The sequence below is a fragment of the Oenanthe melanoleuca genome, chromosome 2 (assembly GCF_029582105.1).
Source record: "Oenanthe melanoleuca isolate GR-GAL-2019-014 chromosome 2, OMel1.0, whole genome shotgun sequence".
NCBI lineage: Eukaryota > Metazoa > Chordata > Aves > Passeriformes > Muscicapidae > Oenanthe > Oenanthe melanoleuca.
The window spans coordinates 134,377,930-134,403,703 of NC_079335.1; the positions used below are offsets into that span (position 1 = coordinate 134,377,930).

The window sequence follows — 25,774 nt, forward strand, 5'->3', positions numbered from 1 at the left end:
TCTTGTGTGAGCACACTCTATATCTACACTAGTAAAAATCAGCACAAGTCAACCTTTTATATATAAAATACAGTTCTGCTCTCCACAGTCATAGCACTTAGACTGTTCTTAAAAGCAGAATGACTTTTCTGAAAATTGCAAGTATGTTCTTCAATTAAATTTTAAATTGATTGTTTCAGAAACTAATCTCTGGCATGGTTTTTGTTCCTGAACAATTTAATTGAGAGTATAATACAGTTTCCTCATACTTTGCATGTAATGAGATCGTGTTGTGTATTTTTACTGAATTCAACAGGCTACCTAATGGAATGCTTTTTGCTGCCTCCATTCTCCTCTGTAGTGCTGCTGGCCATCCCAGTGCTACAGGAAATCACCCTGCTGCCTGATGGAGGCAGTGACATGAGTGTAAAGTAGCAAGTATTTTCCCTAAGGGTTGCTTGTACTTGTTTGGGGAATAATGACAGTGTTTTCATATAGTCAAGCCAGTAGTGTAGCAGGTAAAATTCTAGATATGTAAAAGTGAAGCAATGTATGTTGAGGAAGGATCCTGATTGGTTCTGAGCTGATTGTTACCATTCAGAAACAGCTCTTATGGGTTTACAGATAATAAACCTTTAATAATGCCAGGTTAATTACTTGTGGAAGTCAAGAAAAGTCCTAGAAACATGGTTGTGTTGTTTGAAAAGGGACAGAGAAGAAAACAGTGCATTGTTGTGCTGCCATTCTAATCCAAAGTAAACGCTGAGTGCACTTTTAGATTGTCACCTCTCCCCCTGCTAACACAGTGATGTGGCAGAACAGAACAGAAGGTCCAGAGAGGTGCAGCAAAAATGATCAGTGGAAAAACTTTGGCATGAGTAATAAGCAAACAAAGACTCTTCACGTTGTAGAGGAAGATGGCATGATGACTTGTATAAAATCATGGACAGCACACAAGGAGGGCAATTCAATGGACACCCACTGGATGTAGTGCAGAGCAGGTTCAAAATCAACAGAAGAAACTCTGCCTACAACACAGGGCTGTGAAACTGCTTGCCTCAGACCAATATGGATGCCAAAATTTTCATTAATTCAAGAAGTGAGCAGACAAATTCACAGAAAATTAAGCTCTTAAGTATGAAGACAACACAAGTCCTTTAGGAATTCAAGAAGCCAGAAAACTCCAAGCAATGAATTTTAGTAGAAGCGTGAACCTATGCCTTCTTTTTTCTTAAGCTCTTTCTCGTGTTTCTGCTTCAGATGGTAGCTTGGTTCTGTATATATTATTGCATGTCAAGTGTATGTATTAAACTGAGAGGAAAAATATGAAAAAAACATAAAGGTCTAGCTTTACTAAAGACACTGGGCAGCTTTTCAGTGAAGAGTTGAAAGTATGACATGTCATTCAGGAGTAGTAGCAAAATTAATAGTATACCCTAAAATCTAAGTATAAAATACTGAATGCTAAATTACTAGGTTTCAGACATCACAATATATTTTTCTTAAATATTGCGCTAGAGCTAAATAATATATAGGAGCAGATTTTAAGGTGGGCTGACAAAGAGTAAATGGTTTCCAAGAGATGATTGTAGGCTGTCAGAGCAGAAATCCATGAACTGGGAATGAACTTCAGAGAGCACAGGAGTTGTTCCAGTTTGTAGAATCAAACCTTTTTTTTTTTCTGGGAGTATTCATGCATGAGCATTCACAGGTTTTTTTTGGAAGAACTTTCAGAAGTAGGATTTCTAAAGGATCAGAATTCACACCTGTTCTACATCCCCTGCCAGTTCAGTGTTGAGATGCTGAGCTCACACAACTCAGATGTGTTCAACATCTTAAAAAATTCAGCAGTGTTTGTATTAACTCATAAATTCCTAAAGGTCTTGAGGTTTTTTTTGTTCAGTGGAAGTAGCTAGGATTTTTGGATTAAGTATGGAGAGATGTACAAAAGACAACTAGTAAGAATGGTGGACCAGACTCTACATAAAATACAGTGACCACTGTCAAGCATTGAACAAAATGTTTTAGCAGGTTCAAAGCAGCCTTCCAGGTCCTGGTATTATGTGGTTTTTTTTGAGAACTCACCCATTCTGTTATGGAAATAATGAATCCTATATTCTTTCATCACTACAGTATTAGTGTTCACCTTTAATTTACTGGTTTTAAATCAGCAACTAGCAATTTTTTTCCTTTCAAATACCATGTTTGATTTGATTAGACATATGTATCATAGTTTCCCACCTATATCCAAGCAGCAAAATAATATATATCTCTGTTTTAGCTCTTTAATCATTACTTCCATCTGAGCACATTTCTTTTTTAATTAGAATTGTGCAACATCATCCATCTGCTTTGCAGTCATTTGTTCTTAAAGCAAGAAAAAGTTAAACTACAGATAGTCATTTGTTCTTTAAGAACCAGGATACTGTATCAAGAAAGTGATCAAGAGGAGAAAAAGTAATTATGGTTCATAAAATGTATTTCATAATTATTTCAGATGTTATATAGTAATGATATAAAAATTAGTTTTATTGAATAAATGTTTAGTCTTCAGTGTCATTTATATGTTTGTTGAGGCTTTCTATTAATCTGTGAAAGTAAAGCTGAAATTAATAATTAAACTCTAATAATGTAAAATTTTGCTAAGATATCATACTGTATATTGAACAGAACAGGCCCATGTGTGTGTCATACATCATACCTGCTTGTCTGGTGATCTGTCTGCAGTGGATGCCAGCCATGGTTCGTGGTCTGTAGCATTTACAGTTATCTGGATAAGACACCCCTCAGTGCTCTGCTGCTTGTCCCCTGTGGCTGATGGCCATCCCTGGAGCCATGGTGGCCCAGGCTGATGTAACCTCTCTAATTGTCCTTTCTGGAGACACTCACTGCTGTTGGTGCCAGATTTCTGTGATTCAGGCTGAATTATTTTATTTAGCTAGTCATTGCTTTTAAATGACATTAGCTAAAAATAAATAGTACTGAAGTCTGAAATACTTGTAGCTCCTTCACTGGGAAGCTGTAACAGTTCCAGTCAAGGTTTTATGTGTGTTTTATTTTCTGCATGAAATATTTTGCCAAATTAGAAGCCCCTTGAAGTCATCATTTATATATAGTCAATTGAATTTCTTTCAGAGATTGTAAGCAGTTGTCTCTACATATTGCTTTTGTATTGAGTATACTTCAATCTTTATCCAAAAAGGTTTAATAAAATTTATTCCTCCCAACTTCAGCAGCTGCTGTGGCGCCAGGCATTGAGCAAGGCTTGAGAGCTTGTTTTCCTCTTCTTTCTGTGGTGACTATTCTGAGGAAACATCAAGGAGAGAGGAGAAAAACCACAAAATTATGTACAGATAGGGAAGGTCTAAATTTGGCTCTAGGACTGAACTGAAGAAAGGAGAGGGGGAAGATGATTACCCCTGGAACTGAATTCCAGATGCCATAGTTTCTGGAGCCAGAACCTGTCTGAGCAAATGGAGGCAGCAGCTTCCTACTACCACCCATTACTTACAGGACACCAGGAGCAAATTTGTAATGCTAAAGCTAAGATTTGCAGCCTTGAAGGTATCAGTGTGGTGTCATGTAATGGGATTTAGATTTTAATTTTAATTAGCCAAAAATACAGTAAATTACAGGGTTTGATTGGTTTTTTTAACCAGCGTTTCCATTAAAGAATGTTAATACATTCTTTGAAATCAAACACTTGACTTTGAGAGCTGAGCACTCAAAAAAAGTTGGAAAATGTCAAAATGAAGATTGTTCAAACTGTTTTGTCTCTTGCATGTATGCATAAGGATAAGATCTTTGATTGTGTGATCACATAATTTTTTCACAGGAGGAATGCTGCCCAGAGAATGAATCAGGGGTGTTTATTAAAGGAAGCTGTTGCCTCCAGAACCCTTGCCTTAATTGCTGGAAAGCATAGTAATTTAAGTAGAGGGCTGCAGGAATCAAAAGCACTCTCTACAGGGCATTTGAAAGCTCCACAGAAAGACTAGTTTTTACTTTCTTATTTTGAAAGAGGTTTTATGTGATTCTGGGAGGTCACTTATTTGGAAGTGATCTCAGTGTTTCTGGTTGCTGTGGCACACAGGCCAAGGTACCTGGGCTCTGGGCACAGCTGCATTTGGAATGAACACAAGTGTGCTTTGAATGTGTAAAATGCTGTATAAATGCAAAGTCCTCTGAAAAGTACAGCCTGAAGTGCCCTGCACTGACGTGGCAATGCCTGGGTTGCCAGAAGACTTTTCTGGGTTTTAAGCAGCCAGGTTCTAATTTGTAAAATGGAGATAGCATCACCCTACTACAATCCAGTTAATTATGTGTTTTGAAGCATTCCTGCTGAACACCATGTAAGGAAATTATATACAATATAAAATATATGATTATGTAATTCTGCAATATATAGTTACAATATATTGCATGGTAGCATATGCCATACATTATAATATATAATGTGGAATGCCATTTTGGCTAATATCCTTTAAGGGAAGCTTTGGGGACACTTCTGGCTGAAGGGAATAAGAAGTATGAGCAATCACTTTGCAATCTAAACAAATGAAGCAGAATGCTACAGATACTCAGTTCACTCCATAAACTGAGCATTCCCTTCGTATTTGCTATCCCTGCTCAAGATGAGGCAAGGTCCTTGCAGAAGGAAAGCAGCAGGAACTAATTTAGATTAAATTACATGTAGATATATGACTGGTTCTATCATTTTAAATGCTTGATTTTCTGCTGTTTGGTGTTGGGTTGCCTGGCCACCCTAAATGTGCTGAGACCTTTTTTATGCAGCTTTGGCAGATTTATTTTGCCCAAAGCATTCTGGGGAGAGGAAGAAAAAAGAATGTTAGAGCCAGATTTCTTGTTTGCTTTATTGGCTTGATAATAAAGTTGTCTTGTTGACACCTGATTTTTAATGGAAGAAACTGAAATCCTGAAGACCATTTGTTCCTTGCTTTTTATGAGGAAGGAGGAGTTTTTAACTTACGCAGAGTTGGCACTTGATTATAGTGAGGATGTATGGAAATATTTCAAGGTGAAGAGAGCCATAATGAATAGATTATATCTGTAATATATTTGATGAGGAAAGAAGGAGCATTTTTTCTCCATAAATCTAATTCTTGAAGACAAACTGTTTGATTATGGTTTTTTTTCCTTGATGCCACTCTAGTCTAATATAAGGAATGCCACTTAATTTCCTAAACTAAACAGGAAAATTATTTTTAAAAAATGAAGTATTCATTATCTGCATCTGAACTAATCCCTAAAAATTTTGATCCCCTCTCTTAATGATCTCTTTTATGTGTGTCAAATGTAAACATGTTGCTATTTTATACTAATAATCCTCTGCATCTAAGCCTCAGAGTAAAACCCAATCAAGAGAAAAGGCTAAAATTATTTTCCAATTCCTCTTGTCTTATGTCTGTTCTCACACTTTTTTAAAGTTGTGTTTACCATTTCTCAGGAGAATAAATTCATAAATTTCTTCTGCTTTGGTGAGGGAACACGTCTTCTATATTTGCATGTCTTCTGTATCACACAGTATTATAGCATCACTTACAGTAGCTATTTTACTTTGCAGAATAAGTTACAGGATATTAAGTGAATATCAATTTTTCCATTGAAATGGACCAGATACTAGTTTTTAGGAAATTTCCTAAATTTGCTGTTTCAGAACATGTCAATGCCATGAGTAGTGGGGAGTTACTACAATTTTCAAATAGCAGTATGTAAAATATGGAAACATTGAAAGATTGTTTTAAATTCAAAAAGCTCTTTTGTCATTCTCATGCATGTTTTAGATGAGACATTCTTCTTCTGAATTGGAAGGAAATGAGATAGTAGCCTATCTGTTCATAATGTTACTCACTTTTCCTGGTAACATGCATTTTTAAATGGCTAAAATATCTACTTAATAAAAAAAAGAGCTAACTTCAGAAGAGCAGAAGTCTGGTTTGGTATTTATCTACCTTAATAGGCAGTATTTCACATTAAAGAATCAGTCTGGTTTCTTGTGAGCTAACAGTGACAGGATGCAGGTATCATAAAGTACCATGATTGTGTGCCTCCCAGATATAATTCTGATACCCATTGAAAGAGTGCTGCAGCCAAGTCTTGTTGATTTATCCGTCTATAAATTTATTCTCTTTCTTAGACTGTATTTTGAAGTATTTTATTAAGAAGTTCAAGCTTGGCAATGAAGAAATAATACCAATGTAGATCTGTTTCATAGTTTAACTTCAGTGTGAGTAACAAGACATTTAAACAGATTGTGAAAGTAATTTGTTCTTAATATGTTTTACGTACAATTCCTTACATTTTAAGTTGAAATGACTGTTACTGATCTTTTGTGCCTACAAATGAAGACTATTTTATTAACAATCTGCTCTCATATGATAGAAACATATAGTCATGTAATCCTTTGTCCAAAGAGTCATGCAATGTGTTCTCCAGGCTAAGAAAATAGAGTTATTACACTTTTCATGGTAACTGGGCAAATGTTATGTGAGATTCACTGTCTAAGTGATCTCTGATTTTTCCTTTTCTTTTCATCTTACTGAGTCCTTCATGGGTGTAACTACAAGAGCATTTTAGCTGGGATCTGAAACACTTAAGCCATTCTGAAATCCATCTCGTTATTGCTGCCACAGCCAGGGCTGGGGTGGGTTGGGGGCAGGAGGAGGCAGGGGAGGCTGGGCTGGGCTGGGGAGCACACAGCGTGTGCTCAGGCAGGGCTGCTCCCTGGGACCCGACAGCAGCTGCACTGCTTCTCTGCAGGGTCTGGGGCCACGGGGCTCCAGGGCCAGAATAATCATAAATGAGACATCCACATGGCAGTGATCCACTGTGGCTCCAGCTCTGGAGCTGTCCCCTTGTGTTGGGTGTGCACAGTGAGAGGTGGTGGGAGCCCAGGAGCTGCCAGGTGCTCCCTGTGTGCTGACCTTACAGCCAAGTTGCTCACAAGGCAGTGCCATCCCCATGGGGCAATAATAATAATGTGACCCCATGGAGATGCCCCGTGTGTACCACCTGGCCAGAGTAATGGAAGCTTTGGATCTCCGTGCTTTTAGTTAAGAGTATATTGATCAGTATTTTGTCTTTGTCTCTCCATAGTCACCAATTACAACAATGTGGTAGAAGCAAACTCAGATTCAGATGATGAAGATAAATTGCATATAGTGGAAGAGGAAAGTGTAACAGATGCAGCAGACTGTGATGCTAGTGTGCCAGAAGATGACTTGCCAACGGACCATATAGTATTACCAGAAAACAGTGAAAGAGAAGGGAGTACAAACAGTTGCTGGGAAGATGAAGGTATGTTCATTTCTACTGATGATACTATGTAAAGAAAATTTTCTAAAATGAAGATTCCATAGAATATTTTTTTCATCCCTTTATTACTGAAATAGCATGTAATATTCATAGTCAAAAAAGAGGTTTTATAACATAATTATTGTACCATGCTTCATGTTCTTCATTTATTATTTGAAGTAGATTCAGAGGTGGATTAATTCCATTGGCATTGTTTAACAGGAACTTTCAGTCTGTAGATGCAGCATTCCAAAGGCTGATTAGTGACTAGTTACAGCTCTTGGTTTCAAGTCTGCCTGGCAGGTCTCTGCCAGGTCTCTGTAAGGTTCAGGATTGACTCAGCTTGGGGAGTAAGCAGTAAACAAAAAACACAAAAAAAGAAATCAGATGTTAATTTCTCTCTTTTTCCTTATTAAACACAGGCAGAAAAGATAATTTTTAGTTGATTAGTTTTAGAACTGGTTATGTAAGTCAAAATTAATCATTTTTTCGAAAACACTGGAAGGAGATAAATGTTGTACATATGCATCAGGTTTAGAAGCTGAAAATTTTAAGCAGAAAGGAAATGGGCCTTTTTTTTTACTGTGGAATCAGATACTGAGTTTCATAATATCACACAGCATGCTTACTTTTGAGCCAAATTGGGATAAATGCATAAATTAATGGAATTTATTGTGGAATTTGGCCTTAATGCCCTGAAAGATACAGAATGTTTTCCAGCATATCCCTGTTTGTATCTGAACTGCAGCCACAATTTCTAGCATCCACCTTTTAACACTGGTGGTTTAATACACAGTGCATGACCTCACATCTAAATAAACTGAAAGCAGTCGTATGGTCCCTAACTGCAGTCCAGCTGAGAAAGAGCAGCTGAGAGTTCAAAGAATAGCATCAGCTCAGACTGTTTTTATATAGCTGCTATTGCCAAGGTATGCTGTGCTGGGAAATGAGTATTTTGGAGCTAAATTATTAGGTAGGTAATTTTCTTAGTTTTCCTGTAATATCTTAGTTCTCTTGCAGGCTGTGTCTATCAGAAATTGTGGTTACATTATTGTGGGCTCTGTACAGGCTTGAACCATTCAAGCATAGGTGTAGGAAACCTGAAAAAGGGAAGGAAGAAGAGCACTGGCTCCTAGACATTTGGGATCAAGATCTCTTGGACTGGATGTTTTCTGGAGATGTACCCATCACACAGCATGTTGGGCAACTTTCTGGGGGTTTGCAGATATCTGATGGCATCTTTTTTGACTCCTTATGTCAAATGTACCTTTAAAAATTTGTTTGCTAAAATTCTAAATTCTCTTTAATTTTCAATTCTACTGTTACTATAGATTTGCAGTGTACACAATGTTTCTCTGCTTTGGAGTTTGCTAATGAAGACACAATTTCATTGGTAGCCAGACAAAAGATTAATTAGTACAGGCTTGCTCACAACCACAGATTTCCTCTGTAAAAATTATGTATTTTGAAGACTCTTTTTTAGCAGTCTGAAAGGTTTTTTTAATTTGATAATAAAGTTTTTTTAAATAAATAGTTTAAATTTTTGGCAATGACTATATGAGAAAAGTGAAGGCTACATTAGGTTTTATGGAGCTTTGATTTGCTAGGGCAGAATACTGTTTACTCTTTTGATAGCTTTCCTAGAAGGAAAGGTATGAGCTGAAAATCACATCATCAGTCTTGACTGCATGTTAGAAATATGAGAGAGGTACTGAATACATGATCTGTCTCATATGGGGAAATGTACTGGGGTAAATGGTGTGCAACTATCTTCAAGACTGGTGATTATCTTTAGAAAAATATATTCTGTAACAGTTTTAGTAAGTTGTGTTTCACCAGTGAAGTAGTGCTCAGTTGTTCTGGGTTAGCTGAACTTGAGAGAATGAGTTTTTTTCATATTTATTCTGTTCACACATTGCCAAGAGTAGAAACAACACACATAACATTTCTTTATCAGATTAGTTTTCTTCCATTTCCAGTCATTCTAACTGAATTTCTAAAAGACCCTGGGAACAGGTGCTTTAAATATAAGGTGTGTTTCTCAAGAGGTTTAACTGAAAGTCCTACAGGTTTAAAAAAGTGAACCATGTGTATCCTGTATGAGTTGTTGACAGTGTGCCAGCATTCATGTGTGCAATGATGCCCTAATATGATTCTTCTTTGCTTTAGTTAGAAGTAAAACCTGTGCTACAATTAAGAGAAAGAAAGAAAAAAAAAAAAGGACAGGAATTAAACTTACTGTATTAATGCTTTTTACAAAATATTATTATATACTATAAGTATTTAGCAAACCTGGAGGCCTAAGGACTAGAATTAGGATATCTTGAAAAATTAAAAATTAAAAAAAAAAAAAAATCCAGACTTTTAAATAACCTTCAAATATGAAGGAAATTATGTTTAATGTTTAAGATCTTTCTGGAATTCAAAAATTCCTTTAAGTCATCAAATTTTAGGTTGAACCTATATGCTCAAAAGTGTGTTCTGACATTTGGTGGGTTGTGTGGCATCTTTTTGATCCAAAAGCAAACAACTAGTCAATGCTTCAAGCTGAAAATAGTACTTGCTACATGAGTATCAGAAAATTTGCTCTGAAGAATTTAAATTAGAAACTCTCTTGATGGGCTTTGGAATTTATTCCCTTCTCCGCACATAAAGACTGCAGTGGAAATTTCATGAAGTTTGCCTTTCTGCCTGCAGCCAAAATTTCCCTTTTGCTAGTGGTTTCAATTTGATCAGTTATCTTAGCCATGCAGAGAACTTTCCTGTCAGCCAATGTCAGTAGTTGTCAGGCATGTTTGCTGCTAGTTAACACTGTTCCCTGTCATCTGAAAATCGTCAGCATTTAACCCAGGGAAGCCCCACTGTGTCTCTAAGCAGTAGCTCATAAGCAGTGATGAGATGTAGAAGTCCAAGAACCTGTTTTACAGCTATCTGGTATGTCCAGCTGTAATACCAGGATGGATATTCAAGACCTAGATGCTATTTGAGGAGACCTCTATTTAAGCTGTCATTTAGCAGGTAGCTTGAATTTCCTCTGGAACTCAGAGCTGCGACTTCTGCCTGGTAGAACAGGGTCTTAAGATCTGTTCCCCCCTCAACACATCCCATTCTGTCCATTCTGTTCCCAGCTGTGTGATAACTGGGCTTCTGAGGGTGTGATTGCAACATTGCCTTTCTTTGTGGACCATACATAGCTATAAAGATGTATATCTACTTCAAATTTTTCAAATTACTAATTATTCCTACAGCATTGCCCTGTGGAAAAGGGTTTCTCCCTGTCTCGTACCCTACTTTTAGATATTGGGAAGAGACAGTACCAAACAGAGTATTAGAATTGAGAGGGGGTTTAACTTCACTAAATTAATCTATAATTCCATAAATTCCTTGACATTCCCTTGAGAAGCATAACTTTTATTTGTACTGAAGCCAGTGGAATTTACTGAAGACCTTGTAATTTAAATTTCCAGAGTAATAACTTACTAATATTCTCCCCCTCACATCGATCCTATTTCATAACAGAGAAAAATCACAACCATCAAAAATCCTCCTTAAAGGAAAACAGTGGGTTTGTATCATGTTTGATTTTAAGAAATTAAATTTTGAGTTTAAATTTGTGTTGCATCCATCTTACAAACTCTGAACCAAGTCTGGTACTGTGAGCCAAAAATGTAATTAGTTCACAATCCAGAACTGACCAATATGATACAGGCTGTTGGAGTTTGTTGAGGTTTTTTGACTGTCAGTTGAAATTAAGGTAAGATTTAAGAGCTTAAGTTTCCTTTTAAAGACATTTCTTGTTTAAAGCAAGAAATGTATTTAAATTGTTACTGTTTGCAGGTACCTTGGGTCCGTGGTCTTTGGTCAAAGTAGGCAGAATTAAGAAGCTTTTCCTTTGAGGGAGCTGACACTATTTGAGAACTTAAAAGTTCTCTTAGGATTTATCATCTTCCATATAAAAGAGATATTGGCTTCTCCTGTAATTAAAAAGCTGGAATGTTCTGGGCTTTTGACTTGCCAGCCTAAAGGATTTTTTTGCCTGCTCTGAAGTAGGGTAAATAGAAGTATAACAGTTGTCATTTCAGGTCAGAGAAGCTGTGTGCTCTAACCTTCTGCATCACCTAGAAGGCTTTTTCTGGAGTGTAGGTCTGAAGCATCCAAGGTTTCCATAATGAAACTATGAAATAAAGCTTTAATTTCACATCTGTTAACATAGCACAGTACTGATAAAGAGCAAACCAAGACAACATAGCTTTCCTGTGTACTCCTGCCCTAAGGCAGGTACTGACAGAAATGTCAGCAGTGGCTTTTCCTGGGGGAGCTCCCCAGTCTGTGCTAACCAATGAACTGAAATGAAGAACAACTTGGCCACTTATTGATTTGAACCTCTAGTGAGTTAAAACTTCCATGCTGCAGCCTTGAAGGCTGCAGCTCAGCAGAGCTGGCAGAGCTGGAGCAGCAGGTTGTTTCTGCAGACTTATTCTGAGTATTGGAATCAATACATGAAGCATATCTATAGTGCACAGTTCCCCCTTCTGAAGGGGAAGCATGTGTTTAAAATCCTTTTTTTTTTTTAAATTTTTAAAGGCAATCACAGCCTTAAGTGGTTTCCAGATGATTTGCAAGAAAGAGAACACATTAGGTTGCTGTTTGCAGACATTACCAGCAAATTATCAATAATTTCTGAAAACCGCTAATTGGACAAAATAATATAACTGCATTTGTTTTATGATGTTCTGATTTCTGGAAATAATATTCCAGTGTATCAGATAGCTGCATTTATAGAAGGGGTCACTTAAGTAGCTGACTCTTTATTTGTTGGTGAAACACACTGTCTGTGTCTTTACCTCAATTCACATAATGGTCAGTGTTTAGTATTGCTTCCTTTTAAGGTTTAGTTTCCTTAAATATGAAATATCTTTGTGGTTCAACTGATCACACACTGCTGAAATAATGTGCCATCCATATTTTTAAAAGAACATTGTCTTTAAATTCACTTCTTCTAAACAATACAGAAATGGAAAGCACTGCTGAGGAAATAGCTCAAGTGTATTAAGTTGTTGGTGTGCATGTGGCTTCTGTTGTTGCTGTTTTGTGGGGTTTTCTTTAAATAGTCATTCTTTTTGTGAAATGTGCTATTTCAGCTGGAAAAGAAAGAAAGGAAATCCTGGGGCCTGAAGCTCAGACAGATGAAATTGGATGTACAGGTATTTCTTTGTTAATCTGAGTCCCTTATTCATAAAGTGCTATAGAGTTTTGGTTAGGTGACAATCATTCTGAAATCTTTGGAATTCTCCCACCTCTGTTTATAAAAATACTTTGCTTTTCCATGCTTGGGGTCTTAAACTGTAAACACTGTTTTAGCTGAGGAAAAAAGTCTGGGAATCTTTTGGTAGCCAGGGTCCAGAGGTGTAGGTAACCAGTGACACAGAGCAGCCCTCCCTCCCAAGGACTGATCACACAGCTCTGGCAGCACCACATCTCCAAAGGGCAAAACAAGGAATACTCTTAGATAGAGATGTCAACAGGTAGTGTTTTAAATTATGAGAAATATACAAAAATAGACTTCAGCTAATACTGTATTTTATTACCATCTCCTCTCTTTGTACTGATTACACAGAAGGCAAAATAAAATGTGTACTTCAGTTTCAGACTCAAATAAAAACAAATAGTTTGGTTTTTTTTTCCATTTCCCTGCTTGACATAAGATTAATATATATCCCATCCAAGTTTTTAAAAGTTTATGGAGGGTTTATTTGATTCCCTTACTAGATAGGTAGATAATATCAGAGTAAGTCTTATTTAAAAGCAAACTCACGTCTGAACACATTAATATGTTTTAAACTCTAGTTTCACACATTCTTTTTGGTTCTATAAAGTCATTTCTCTCCACATAAGTATGGAGAGCTGCATTATTCATTGCATTATAGTCTACATGTGAGAGACTGCCTTGTGTCATAAAAAGATTTTGTCAAATTGTAAATTGAGTATGTGACTTCACACTGAGAGATGAATCATAAAACTTCCCTTTTCTATTAAAAATATGTCTCACATTAATAGTGGAGAACATCTGTCATGATTTAGGGTGCTGCAGGCACAGCTTTCACAGAATGTTCCACCATGGTAAAAATAAACTCTGTGGAGAATGTAGTTAGGCAAGTACTTGGGATCAAATATTTATTATACAATCATTAGGTAAAATATTTAATTTATTATTTGCTAATTTTACAATACAGTTTTTCGCTGGGTTTTTCTCTTAAGTTTTTAACTGGAGAATGTTGAAGGTTATTAACTATATCTGAAGTCTTTTTGGTAGCCATTTCCAATGCCAGAGAACAAGCCAGTCAGAGTTCAAATTTGCTGCATTTATCTGGCCAGCTTGTTAATGAGTTTTAATATCTTGTGAGGTTGTGCTAATTAACAGTTATAAATAGCATTAAGAATTGTGTCTTGAAGGCAACAAGTGTACTTTTGCAAACACAGGAGCCAAGATGGTAAACTGGCCTTCCAACTACAAGGCCTAAATCATAGTTAATGTTGCATTTAAGATTTTTAATGATACTGAGAACAGCTAAATCTGAAATGATAGAAGTGCACTGAGTTAAAGAGGCTAACTGTGTTTAGTCAAGTTTTTAAATATCATTATGCTACCAGATCTTTTAAAGCATGGTGTAATCTGGCATCTTATAGGGATTGACCTACACTAGTATCTGTAAAGAGTTTTTAAATCCTTGGCTAGAGGGAGATTTGGCAATGTGAATTACTGAATCTCATTTATGTTCTTTTTTAAACTTAATTTTGTATCTTGTGGATTGTTTTTCACACTTAGTTAAAGAAGATGAATGTGATTCTGATGCAGAAAATGAGCAAAACCATGACCCTAATGTTGAAGAATTCCTTAAACAAGAAGATACAGCTGTTATCTACCCTGAAGCACCTGAGGAGGACCAGAGACAAGGCACACCAGAAGCTAGTGGTCAGGATGAAAATGGTAAATATGTCATCAGTTCAGTTCTTATGAAATCAATTGTACTCATTGACCCAAAACTTCTGCTGTACTTAAGAAGACAGCAGTGCATATATTTGTAACTATAGAGGAAAAAAACCCTTAGCTAAATAATTATAAGAGGATAGGATCATCATGCAAAAAAACATTTCCACTTGATTTTGTGAAACAAGACATGCATTGGGATTCAGTTGTATGAGTACTTAAATGATAACCTCAAGTCATTGGAAAGAAAAGTTCAAGTTTTCATAAATCCATTCAGCATCATTATATGAAAGAACAGAATAAATATGTATTAAACATAGTAAAAGTATAGGAAAATAGTACAGTTTTATATAAGAATAACTTAAGGAGAGTTATAAAATGTTTCTTTCATTTTTTATATTTCTAAACAAAGCTCCCCAAAAGATCTATTAGGTAGAATTTCTTTTATTTGGTAGGCAGTTTATGACAGACTTTTGGGGTTTTTTGCCTGAAAGGGCAGCAGCAGAGAAAAAGGAAGTATTGTCCATACAAAAACGTTTATGTGAAAAAGTAATGACCTGTTGTTATTTTTAAGTTGATGTATTTTTTTTTTCCTCTGAGGAAGTTTCATGCTTAAGATGTTTGAGTGAGATGAGAAGTTACATTTTATTGATTTCTTAGTCATGAAATATTTGAAAAAGAATGCTGTTGAGATTGGTTTTGCATTCTGTGTGTTTTCTCAAGTGTTCAGCTTAGCTTGTGACATTTGGAGTATTTATGAATTTTCAAGAAAAAGTAACAGCCTATATAAATGGTTAGGAGTTGTGTTCTAGCTGTTTTAAGAAATGAATATAACTGAACAGATAAATGTCATTGTAGCTGTAGCACTGTACTGGAGTCTAAGGGAGAGCAGTGAAAAAAGCAAAGATAACCTTTTCATTCTGCTCCTCCAGAGATTTTATGCTATTACAGATTTTACTTTTAAAAGTACATTCATTAATTTAAGATTTTAATATGTGGTTGCAGTGGCACATATTGTCAAGTTAGTTTTACAGACTTGCTATATGATTTCCATGTAATCATTAAAAATTCACATTTGCATTAATCATTTAAATTGGACCTATCCCAGTAACTTCACTGAGAAGTATTGTGAAGATCACAATGCTGAATAATACTGTTGTATTTTAATCATTTTGGAACAGAAAATGCCAAAAATATCATGACATTTGGTAAAGATGCATGCTTCCAAACTGGGAAAGTAGACAAGAGAAGTGACAGAAGCAGAGTTTTTAGTGACTTTGGGAAGCTGTTTTCATTTCTCTGTTTCCTCCAATGGAAATAGGATTTAAATTAATATGTTTCTGACATTTCCACTAAGTTGTATTTGTGCTGAAGTGGAGTATTCTTTATGTCAGATGAGTTGAATTATAGATGGCAAAAAGAAAATTGAAAGGAAGTATACTTGGTCTACATATCTTGGGATGGCTTTGTTTTTGGACAACTCAGCTAAGCCAGGGAAAGCAGACATGGATAGAACAACAAAAAATCCCTGTGGGTAGGGTTGTTTTGATTGTTACTCTAACAAGTGTAAAAAAAACCTATATGACAGAAAAAGTGGTGATTTTTAGTAATAAGGAAAAGTGGTCTGATTACTTTTCACTGTTGCATGATCAGTGGCACATTCACTAAAAATTAGGTTGGTAAATTCCAGGCAAACAGAATGAATTCCTACTTCGTAGAACATATAATCAATCTGTGATGATAACTGCTGGAAGAGGTCATGAAGGTAAATAATTCAGAAGTACTTTCTAAAGTACTGGTTCATTTATGAGTATTAATAATTCTTACAGTTCTGAAACTTAAAATGACAGCATGTACAAATGTGCCCATTGTGCGTCAGAGCATAAAATGTTAATCAGTAAAGACCTTCCACCTTTCTCATGCTCAGCTCAGTGCATAGGTACATCCTAGCAACATTTACTTCCTGTTTGTCTTGAGGCAAGGAAGAGTGGCATGGTCATTGGAGGATATCACACCTATAAATTGATGGTTTGATCAAATAAAGCAAGCCCTACACTTATTTGAACGTACTTTTATCAATTTGTAAAGAAAATTTTTTTTTGGTCCTTTAAAAAATTAGTTTTTCAAGGATAAAATGAGTTACTGTGTAGAGGGCTAAACATATGCTGGTAAGAAGGGATGGAGCTGGAACTTTGTAAATGGTGACTTGTGAAATTATTATTTAGCTTCAATTTTGTTTCATTTTCCCTGTTTGAATATCAAAGTACTTTATGAAAGCCAACAAAATAGATTCCATAGATCGCATTAGACTCATATGTATGGCCTCATGTTTGATCTGTCTACTTTCTATCCTGCAGACAGTATGTCCTACTAACACATACATATCTGTGAATCATAGAGTTTGTTTTTTGGTACAGGACTTCTAAAGGTCATCTAGGTCCAGGTGGGACATCTTCAACTTCATCATGGTGCTCAGAACCCTTTTCAAGCTGGTTTTGAATATTTCCAGGAATGGGGCATTTGCCACCCATCTAGGCAACCTGTTGAAGTATTTTACCACCCTCATCATGAAAAGTTTCTTCTTTATATCTAGTCTTTTTTGGTTTAAATCCATTCCCTGTCAGCATATTGTGCTGACTCTCCCCAAGCTACATTGGGGCAACCGTACCACAGTATGGAAAAATCTAAATTATCACCTTCTCTAAAACAAATGGAGCTTGCAACAGCTGCATGTTTTTTCACAGTGATAGGTGTAAATGTAAAGCCTGTTTGTTGCTGGTAGTAAGTCTGGCAGTTGTGTGTTGAAGTCTGGTGCTCTGTCTCTCCTGTGCAGGAACACCTGACGCGTTTTCCCAGCTGCTCACCTGCCCGTACTGCGATCGCGGGTACAAGCGTTTTACCTCCCTGAAGGAACACATCAAATACCGCCATGAGAAGAACGAGGATAACTTCAGCTGCTCCCTGTGCAGTTACACGTTCGCCTACAGGACGCAGCTCGACCGCCACATGACATCACACAAATCAGGAAGGGATCCAGTAAGTGGCGTTTGAATTCAGGGTTATTGTCCTGGGATCTGTTACGTGGGCAGAAATGTGCAGAGCAGGTAAATGCTCCCAGCAGATCATCTGTGTGCTGGTGGTCACGCCCCAGAGCACACTCTCAGGCTTGCTGCTCAAGCCAGGCTTTTTCTGTAGCTGTCAAAGGCTGAGGTCTCAATTCCTGTTTTCATTCATCTAGGCACAAGGGCTGTTTTCAGAAAGTTTTATTATATTTATAGGTAATTTGGTGGTTTTTTCTGTTCATTGGCTACCATTGCATAAAAATTACTCACAGCTAATTTCAAACTCTTAATGAAACACTTACCCTTTTTTTTCATAAGTCCTGTTTGAATGATTCACAATTTGCTGTAGCATTTTTGCCCTTAAGAAACAAACCATTGTGTTGTTTGTACTGTGAGGTACAATTTTCAAATGCAACTCATGCTGTAAGACAATATACAAATAATTAGTGTGTAAAATATGGTGTTTCAGTATAAATGAAGCAACAGAAAAGGCTAAAGATGTTATGAGCATGTTTTCTCTGGTTCATGGGTTGACCGGGGCATGGGTCCCTGAAACCATGAGTTAACCATCTGATCATTACAGAAGATCCTGAGACTGTTCTCCTATCCCTCTTTTTCTTTTCTTTTTTTGTCCCCATAATGTTCCAACATCCATCCCTAGCACATGCTTCAATAGTTTAATAAAGGCATTCTGAGGCTCAGGAACCAACTGAAACAGTCAGGAATTATCCAGAGGAAAAAACATACAGATTTTCCACCACCAAGTTAAAGTTGGAGATGTTTCCTTCAGAGGACAGACTAGAAAGATAGATATTCTCCAAAAAGGAGACAGGAGACAAATATAACAGAAAAATGCAAAACAGAATGTAAAAGTAAAGGTACTTCCAATGTCTCTGGTAGCACCAAACCAACAGGCTGCAGTCCAGAGTAAAGGAAGATGCTTTACTTGAGGAAACCAGAGTAAAGGAAGCTTTTCTACACATGGGCTGTTAACCTCCATCCTACAAAATATCACCAGGTTCAACAATTTAACAGGCTTAAAAATTTATTATACATTTTTGTACCTGAGTGTTCACATTCACAGTTCAATTAAATCAGTACAATAAGTACTGGAATAACCTCACCAGCATGTTCTGGTGTGGCAGTTCTTTTTGACTCAACTATGCTTCCCATGAACCATTAATTTCTGTTTCACTTCCTTTTTGGCTTGGTTTGCACTTTAAAAGTTACTTTTATCTTAAGTACATCTTATATTTCTAACTATAAAAGCTGTGAATGCTATTTATATAATGCTTTTCTTGTGGGTTACCACATTTGTTTCCAGTCTTTTCAGTTACAAGCCTAAAACCAGAATAATAAAGTAGCTGGGGGAGATAGAAGGCTTTCCCATATTTGCATGTAGTTTGAATCAAAAAATAAAAAATACCAAGTGAGTAAACACTCTCAGAAGAGTTGCTAAAAAGGGGATCTTAAACTATATTCCCATAAAAAATATTTTAATGGATTTATACTTTTGAAGGCACAATTGTATTTGATTAATGTTGTTTCTATGGAGTATCTGGAACTCAGTATTATACCCATTTAGGTATTATTCTATTTTCTCAAGACATAGCCAGAATGAAAACTACAATAGTTTAGATATTTGGAAATTTGAAATACTTGTTTATTTGTTATTATCACAAACTTGTCATGTCTTCAAAATTGGCTGTGTATACATGATTACATCGTTTGTGTAATGGAAAATGAACTTTTGTCCTTAAAGTATAAACCTCCTGGTTGTGGATCTAAAACATCTTTAAAACTTGATGTCTTATTCTTAAAGAACTTCCCCTGACCATAGATTATTTGGATAACTTTGTTAGCTGGTAATGGCCATCATGTGACAATTTTGTAATTGTTCTGTACAAAGAAACAATAAGCAAAGATAAAACCTAGCTTAGTGAAGGCAGTGGAAGGGGTACCTGTACACTGGGCCTCCTTTTGAGCCAGGGGAAGATATGCAAATGTTCTACTCCTGCTCCAGCAGAGAGCTGAGAGCCATCCTGCACCTTTTTCTTCTCTCCCTCCCTTCCCCCCATGCTCCTCCCCTTGTGCACCCTTGGCTGCTCCTACACCTCTACCAGTTGGTAGGAGGTGATGATGCATGTGTCATCTGCCTTCACATGCAAAGCATCTAAAGAGATGTTGAAGCATGGAAATGTGCTTCTTGCATGAAAATGTGCTTCTTATATTTGTTTTAATTTTTTTCTCATCAATTTATGAAGTACCTATAGGTAGTTTTTCAGAATTTCACAGTGTCATGCACACTGCTGAGAAATGGCAGTTCTTGGAAACCATGGTCAAACCCTCTGTGACAAATCCCTGATATACCTGTAATTTCCATCTTCCAAATACCTTTTGAGGATTCTCATTAACTAGTTTTGTTTTCTGGTGTGAGAGGGGTGGGTTTCAGTCCTAAGCCCAGTAAACATTTGGTGTGGAGATGTACTAGTGGCTGGTTATAGACCTTAGTGCTGATGTTTCTTCTTTCAGTCCTTGAAGGAGTGCAGAAGAATATACTTTGAATGTTGCAGTTAATACTTTAATGAGCAGAAAATGTACAATTTGTGTACAATGTACAATTATGTATGTAGGAATTATGTACAATGTATTAGAAATATATCACGTATCACAGGTACAAACTAATGTGTCTTTAACAGTGCTGAGATGGGGAAAACCATTTGAGAAAATGAAAGTATCACAGGTGGTACTTTGGAGAAGTGTTATGATTTCTCAGTTACATTTAAAGTGATCCTTTAGAGTAATTCTGAGGAAGCCCCACATTTATAAAGCATTACTATGAGACACAGCAAGAAAGCTGAACAGAGAGTTACAAATATAAGAAGCTAAGGCAGAATAGATTTGGAAACTCTACCTAGCAGAAAGCTTAAAGCACCTTACAGCTATGACCAGGAAAACAGAAAAAAATTAATAAAAATTAGATAAGTAGAGTGTGTACTTCCATGCCTTAGAAATAGAACATTAAAGATTTTAAAGTCTGGAGCAGAAACATTTCTGACAGATTGAATACATGCACTGATATTTGGTATGAATATTTATGTAGTCCAGGACCTGCAGTAACTGTATATATTCCAAGATCTGTTAGCTTTTATAATTCAAGTTAAACAGTAGTAACTGATTCTCAGCAGGCTTAAGTAAATCCTGACACAGTCCTCTAGACTCATTGCAGTTGGATCATTAAAGTGAAATGCAATGAGTCAGCCACAATCTAGTAGAACATCATCTTCAAGAGACTTACTTAAACAGAGCTGAAAAGCAATGTGAACTAGCAAAAGACAGTTGACAAACCTGGGAGTGAGGGTCAGGTGCTAACCAGGATAATTCAGAGTGGAGACCTCACTGCAGAGCCAGGGGGAGGCAGGAAGCAGCACACCCTGAGCAGGGTGGGAGCAGTATCTCCTGAGGGGTACATCTGCAACTTAACCAAATGCTTCTCCCAAGGGAACTGCTGAATTAGAGTATGTGGAAGTAATTTAGATGATCTTATTTCAATTTGTCCTCTGTTAAAGGAGGACAGGGAGTAGAACAGGAAGAGTTGATAATTTGGACAGCTTATCTCATAGCAGAGAGTTCAGACTTTCATCCATCAGTTTGCACAGCCACAGGTTCTTCAGATCTGCAGGCATGTCTCACAGCAGGATCATCCTCCTGTGTTTTATCCATCCCTGCTTCTCCAGCACAGCTCTCAGCCCCCAGTTGTCATGTCTGTGCACAGGAGGAGCCCCAGCACCCAGTGAGCATCAGCTGTCAGTGCATGTAATTTTTCTCCTTAAAAATACACATTCATAGATTTATAGAGTTTGTGGTAAAAACAGATCTTGCACATACGTGTGACGTATATACTACATATATTTACATGTCTGTCTTAGCTTTTGCCTTTTTTTTAAACTAGTATAACAATAAAGACAAAAACAATTTAGAACTTAACAATAAATGCTCTCACAAGGAAAAATTAACAAAACTAATCATAGAGCTTCAATGAAAAGGTTTGGTGTTGTGTACTTGGGAAATCCCTCCATATTTTTGTTTTGGTTTAGTTTCTCACATTTATTTTGCAAATTAATTGTGACCAAGAGTTCCTTTATTGTCATTCAGCTACCTTCTCTTGAGCAATCCTGTGGCATCATTATATAGAGGAATCCAAGGCAGCAGTAAGCCCTGGAAGCATGGAAATGGAAAAATCAAGTAAACCAATTAAAGTTTAAACAGGATTCTATAGATTTTAATGTTTCTCTGACCTGCAAGGAAATATTCTGTGGCTAGTGGGCTTGGGGTTTTTCCTGATGGTTTTGCTTTCACAAGTAGAATTAGCATTCATGCTGAAACTTCCTACTAACATGTCAGTATACGTTCTAAATTTTTCACATGAATTTAGGAGAGCAGGCGACTATATTTTACATTCTTTTTCATTTCTTTCTTTTTACTGTACCAGATTTATTCAGAAGCAATGTGTACCTCAGTTTTTAGCTGATTTGTAATTTGTTTGTTTTTCCATACCCCTTCAGTCTCTTACAATTATGGTTGATTCTTTTCAGGTTTGTATTGTGTTTTCTCTGTTGCAATGTGAAAATACAAGAAACTGCAGACAGTTTCTGCAAGATCTGTCCTGTACAATAATTAAGACTTCCTTCTTACAGAGACATGTGACGCAGTCCAGCGGTAATCGAAAGTTCAAGTGCACTGAATGTGGAAAAGCTTTTAAATACAAACATCACCTAAAGGAGCACCTACGAATCCACAGTGGTAAATAAATCAAGCATTGAATTGAGTACTAATGTTGCCATTTCTGCTCTTTTTAACTTTGATATAATAGCAGTCTTGTAAGTCTGAGTGTAAAATACTCGTGTTTTCCTTACTTTTTTTCCTTCTGGAATACTGCAAGCACTGACTGCAGCCTTCAGCTGTGTGTGGGGTATATGTAGAAAAACTCAAGAGCATTTACAGTTGCAACTTAATGTCTTACAATTAAGGAAAACTTGACTTGTTGCAGAAGAAATGGGGGCATCTTTCTGGTCCTTTTCACTTTTTTCTATTGGGTTTTTGTTTGTTTTTTTTTTTTTCAATGTTTGCAGATCATTCAGTGTGTTACAAGCCTTGCTATAGAATTTTAATTGATAATAATCAGGACATAAGAACTGTGTGTTCCTCCTGTGGATGTAATTGTCATCATTCAAGATTAGTCATATTAAAGTAGACTCAGGACGCAATTTATTAGAAAAGTTATAAGAAATGTTTTATAAGAAGTTAGAAGTTAGTGGTGGTGCAACTTTCATGGAGTTCAATGAAATCTGTAATTGTCAAACAGAGAAATACTGGAACACATGATTGTGTGGGCTCCATCCTATATCTACTAGTGGATGACAAACTTATTAAAAGAGCTATGGCTGAGAACTATACTCTTACTGTTCAATTCACTAGATAAGATTTTTTTCCCCCTAGGATCTTTAAAAGGTCGTTATGATGTATTCGTTCAGACAGTTATTGTTGGATGAAGTTATACTGTAGCCTGGTTAACTGTTGCATGTGCCTTTTTTCTTTTATTTTTTTTTTTTCTTATCTTTAGGAGAGAAGCCATATGAGTGCCCAAACTGCAAGAAACGTTTTTCCCATTCTGGTTCATACAGTTCACACATAAGCAGTAAGAAGTGTATTGGTTTGATGCCCGTGAATGGTCGAGCCCGGTCAGGGCTCAAGATGTCTCAGTGCTCCTCCCCCTCCCTTTCTGCATCACCAGGTAGCCCAGCAAGACCACAGATACGACAAAAGATAGAAAATAAACCCTTGCAAGAGCAGCTTCCTCTTAACCAAATTAAAACTGAACCTGTGGATTATGAATTCAAGCCCATAGTGGTTGCTTCAGGAATTAATTGTTCAACCCCTTTGCAAAATGGGGTTTTTAGTGGTGGTAGCCCATTGCAGGCAACCAGTTCTCCTCAGGGTGTGGTGCAAGCTGTTGTTCTACCAACAGTAGGTCTGGTGTCTCCCATAAGCATCAATTTAAGTGACATTCAAAATGTACTAAAAGTGGCAGTGGATGGTAATGTAATAAGGCAAGTACTGGAAAACAATCATGCTAATCTTGCATCCAAAGAACAAGAAACAATCAACAATGCATCTATACAACAAGCTGGCCATTCCCTCATTTCAGCTATCAGTCTTCCTTTGGTTGACCAAGATGGGACAACCAAAATTATCATCAACTACAGCTTGGAGCAGCCAAGTCAACTTCAGGTTGTTCCACAAAATCTAAAAAAAGAAAACCCTGTTCCTGCAAATAGTTGCAAAAATGAGAAACTACCAGAAGATCTCACAGTGAAGTCTGAGAAAGATAAGAACTTTGAAGGAGAGACCAACAATAGCACTTGTCTTCTTTGTGATGACTGTCCAGGAGATCTTAATGCACTTCAAGAATTAAAGCACTATGAAACAAAAAGCCCTCCTCAGCTTCCCCAGCCCAGTGGACCAGAAGCTGAGAAACCCGAGTCCCCTGTCCCATCAGAAACCGGGGAGAACAACTTGTCTCCTGGTCAGCCACCTTTGAAGAACCTTCTGTCGCTCCTGAAAGCGTATTATGCATTAAATGCACAGCCAAGCGCAGAAGAGCTTTCAAAAATAGCAGATTCCGTAAACCTACCACTGGATGTGGTAAAAAAGTGGTTTGAAAAAATGCAAGCTGGACAAATTTCTGTGCAGTCTTCTGGACCATCTTCTCCTGAACAAGTTAAATTAAGCAGTCCCGCAGGTAACGATGATCAAGCAGCAACTACAAATGTGAGTGAACCCCAGAACAGCACAAATAACTCGCAAAATCCTGTCAGTACAACGAAATCTCAGACTTTACCAGGGGCTTCAACTCTGAATGGGTCACACAGTAGCACGCCATCTGCATCACCACTAAACCTTTCTTCATCAAGAAATTCACAGGGTTACACGTACACGGCAGAGGGTGTACAAGAAGAGCCACAAATAGAACCTCTTGACCTTTCGCTACCAAAGCAACATGGAGAACTGTTGGAAAGATCTACCATAACTAGTGTTTACCAGAACAGTGTTTATTCTGTCCAAGAAGAACCTTTGAACTTAACTTGTGTAAAAAAAGAACCACAAAAGGACAACAGTATTACAGACTCTGATCCTATTGTAAATGTAATCCCACCAAGTGCCAATCCCATAAATATTGCTATACCTACAGTCACTGCCCAGTTACCTACAATTGTTGCCATTGCTGACCAGAACAGTGTTCCCTGCTTGAGAGCTCTCGCTGCCAATAAGCAAACCATTTTGATTCCACAGGTGGCTTATACATACTCTACTACAGTTAGTCCTGCAGTTCATGACACAGCACCAAAACAGACCCAAGCCAATGGAAATCAGGTACTTCGGTATCCATATTCCTACATGATGTATGTATGATGTATTCAATCTGTATTTGTGCTGAGCTAACAGAAAACTATCAAGGTGAACTAAATAAAAATATAAATACAAGCTATCAGGCTTATTTGACTTGATTGTAACTGGGTAGTAGTTATTACTGTTGTGCCCTCTGCAAAGCTAGTTAGCTCAGGCAGCTTGAGTCCAGACTTACAGAAGCTGTTGTGCATGGACAACTCAGTTATTCTTTGTATTTAATCTTCTAGGACATTAGTGCTCACTATTTTAAAGACTATCTAATGCTCCTGATCAAAAAGCAAAATAAAACATGGCTTCTGTCTTTTGTTGCTTCTGTATCTCCTCTTTCCCCATATTCAGAAAGTAAACTCTTTGGAAGTTTTGACTACTCCTTTTGTGCTGCTCTGCTTTTTTGGTTTGCAGAGTAGCTGAATTCATCCTACACTGTAATGGCACTTTATACAAAATGCAGATATATTCTCAATTGAAAGTCAGGGAGATATTTATCTTCATCTGCCATTCCTGTATCCTGGTTTGTTCCTCCCTGGGTGCATCCAGATGTGATCTGGGGTCAGTCAGATCCTCCTGAGAGTCACCTGTGTACATTAAGGTAGGGACAGGGCAGAGCAGAAAAGTGGCTGAGTGTTTCTACTTAAATCTTACAAACTGGCTGTCTAGCATTTTGTTCAGGCTTCTATATTGCCAGCAACTGAGGAGCCTTGAAGAGTTGCAAGGCTGCTTTTATTAAAAGTTTGAGGCTAACATATACATGTAGTTAACATGTACTCTTTTATATTCAGATTTGATAATATTGATAAAGTATGTGTGATGCTGCTGATATCAGTAGAAACTACTGTGCTTCTACAGGGAAGCTTTAGCACCTAAAATGCTTAGAAATACACAACAATTACAGTTTTGAAATTGTAATTTTCTAATTAATTCTAAACTGTGATTTACTAATTAAACTTTTTGAAGTCCCTTA

At 37.0% G+C, this 25,774-nt stretch overlaps 1 protein-coding gene across 5 annotated transcripts in view; it reads left to right on the forward strand.

Moving 5' to 3' along the window:
- Positions 1 to 25,774, forward strand: part of ZEB1 (zinc finger E-box binding homeobox 1) — a 113,350-nt gene that overhangs the window by 82,341 nt on the left and 5,235 nt on the right. For 3 of the 5 annotated variants that reach the window (XM_056484263.1, XM_056484264.1, XM_056484267.1), the window contains exons 2-7: positions 7,096 to 7,296; positions 12,435 to 12,497; positions 14,120 to 14,281; positions 17,115 to 17,317; positions 22,041 to 22,146; positions 22,967 to 24,777. In XM_056484263.1, the coding sequence (XP_056340238.1) occupies positions 7,096 to 7,296; positions 12,435 to 12,497; positions 14,120 to 14,281; positions 17,115 to 17,317; positions 22,041 to 22,146; positions 22,967 to 24,777 (2,546 nt within the window). The remainder of the gene's footprint in view (positions 1 to 7,095; positions 7,297 to 12,434; positions 12,498 to 14,119; positions 14,282 to 17,114; positions 17,318 to 22,040; positions 22,147 to 22,966; positions 24,778 to 25,774) is intronic. The other 2 variants (XM_056484268.1, XM_056484269.1) reach the window with 1 other exon arrangement.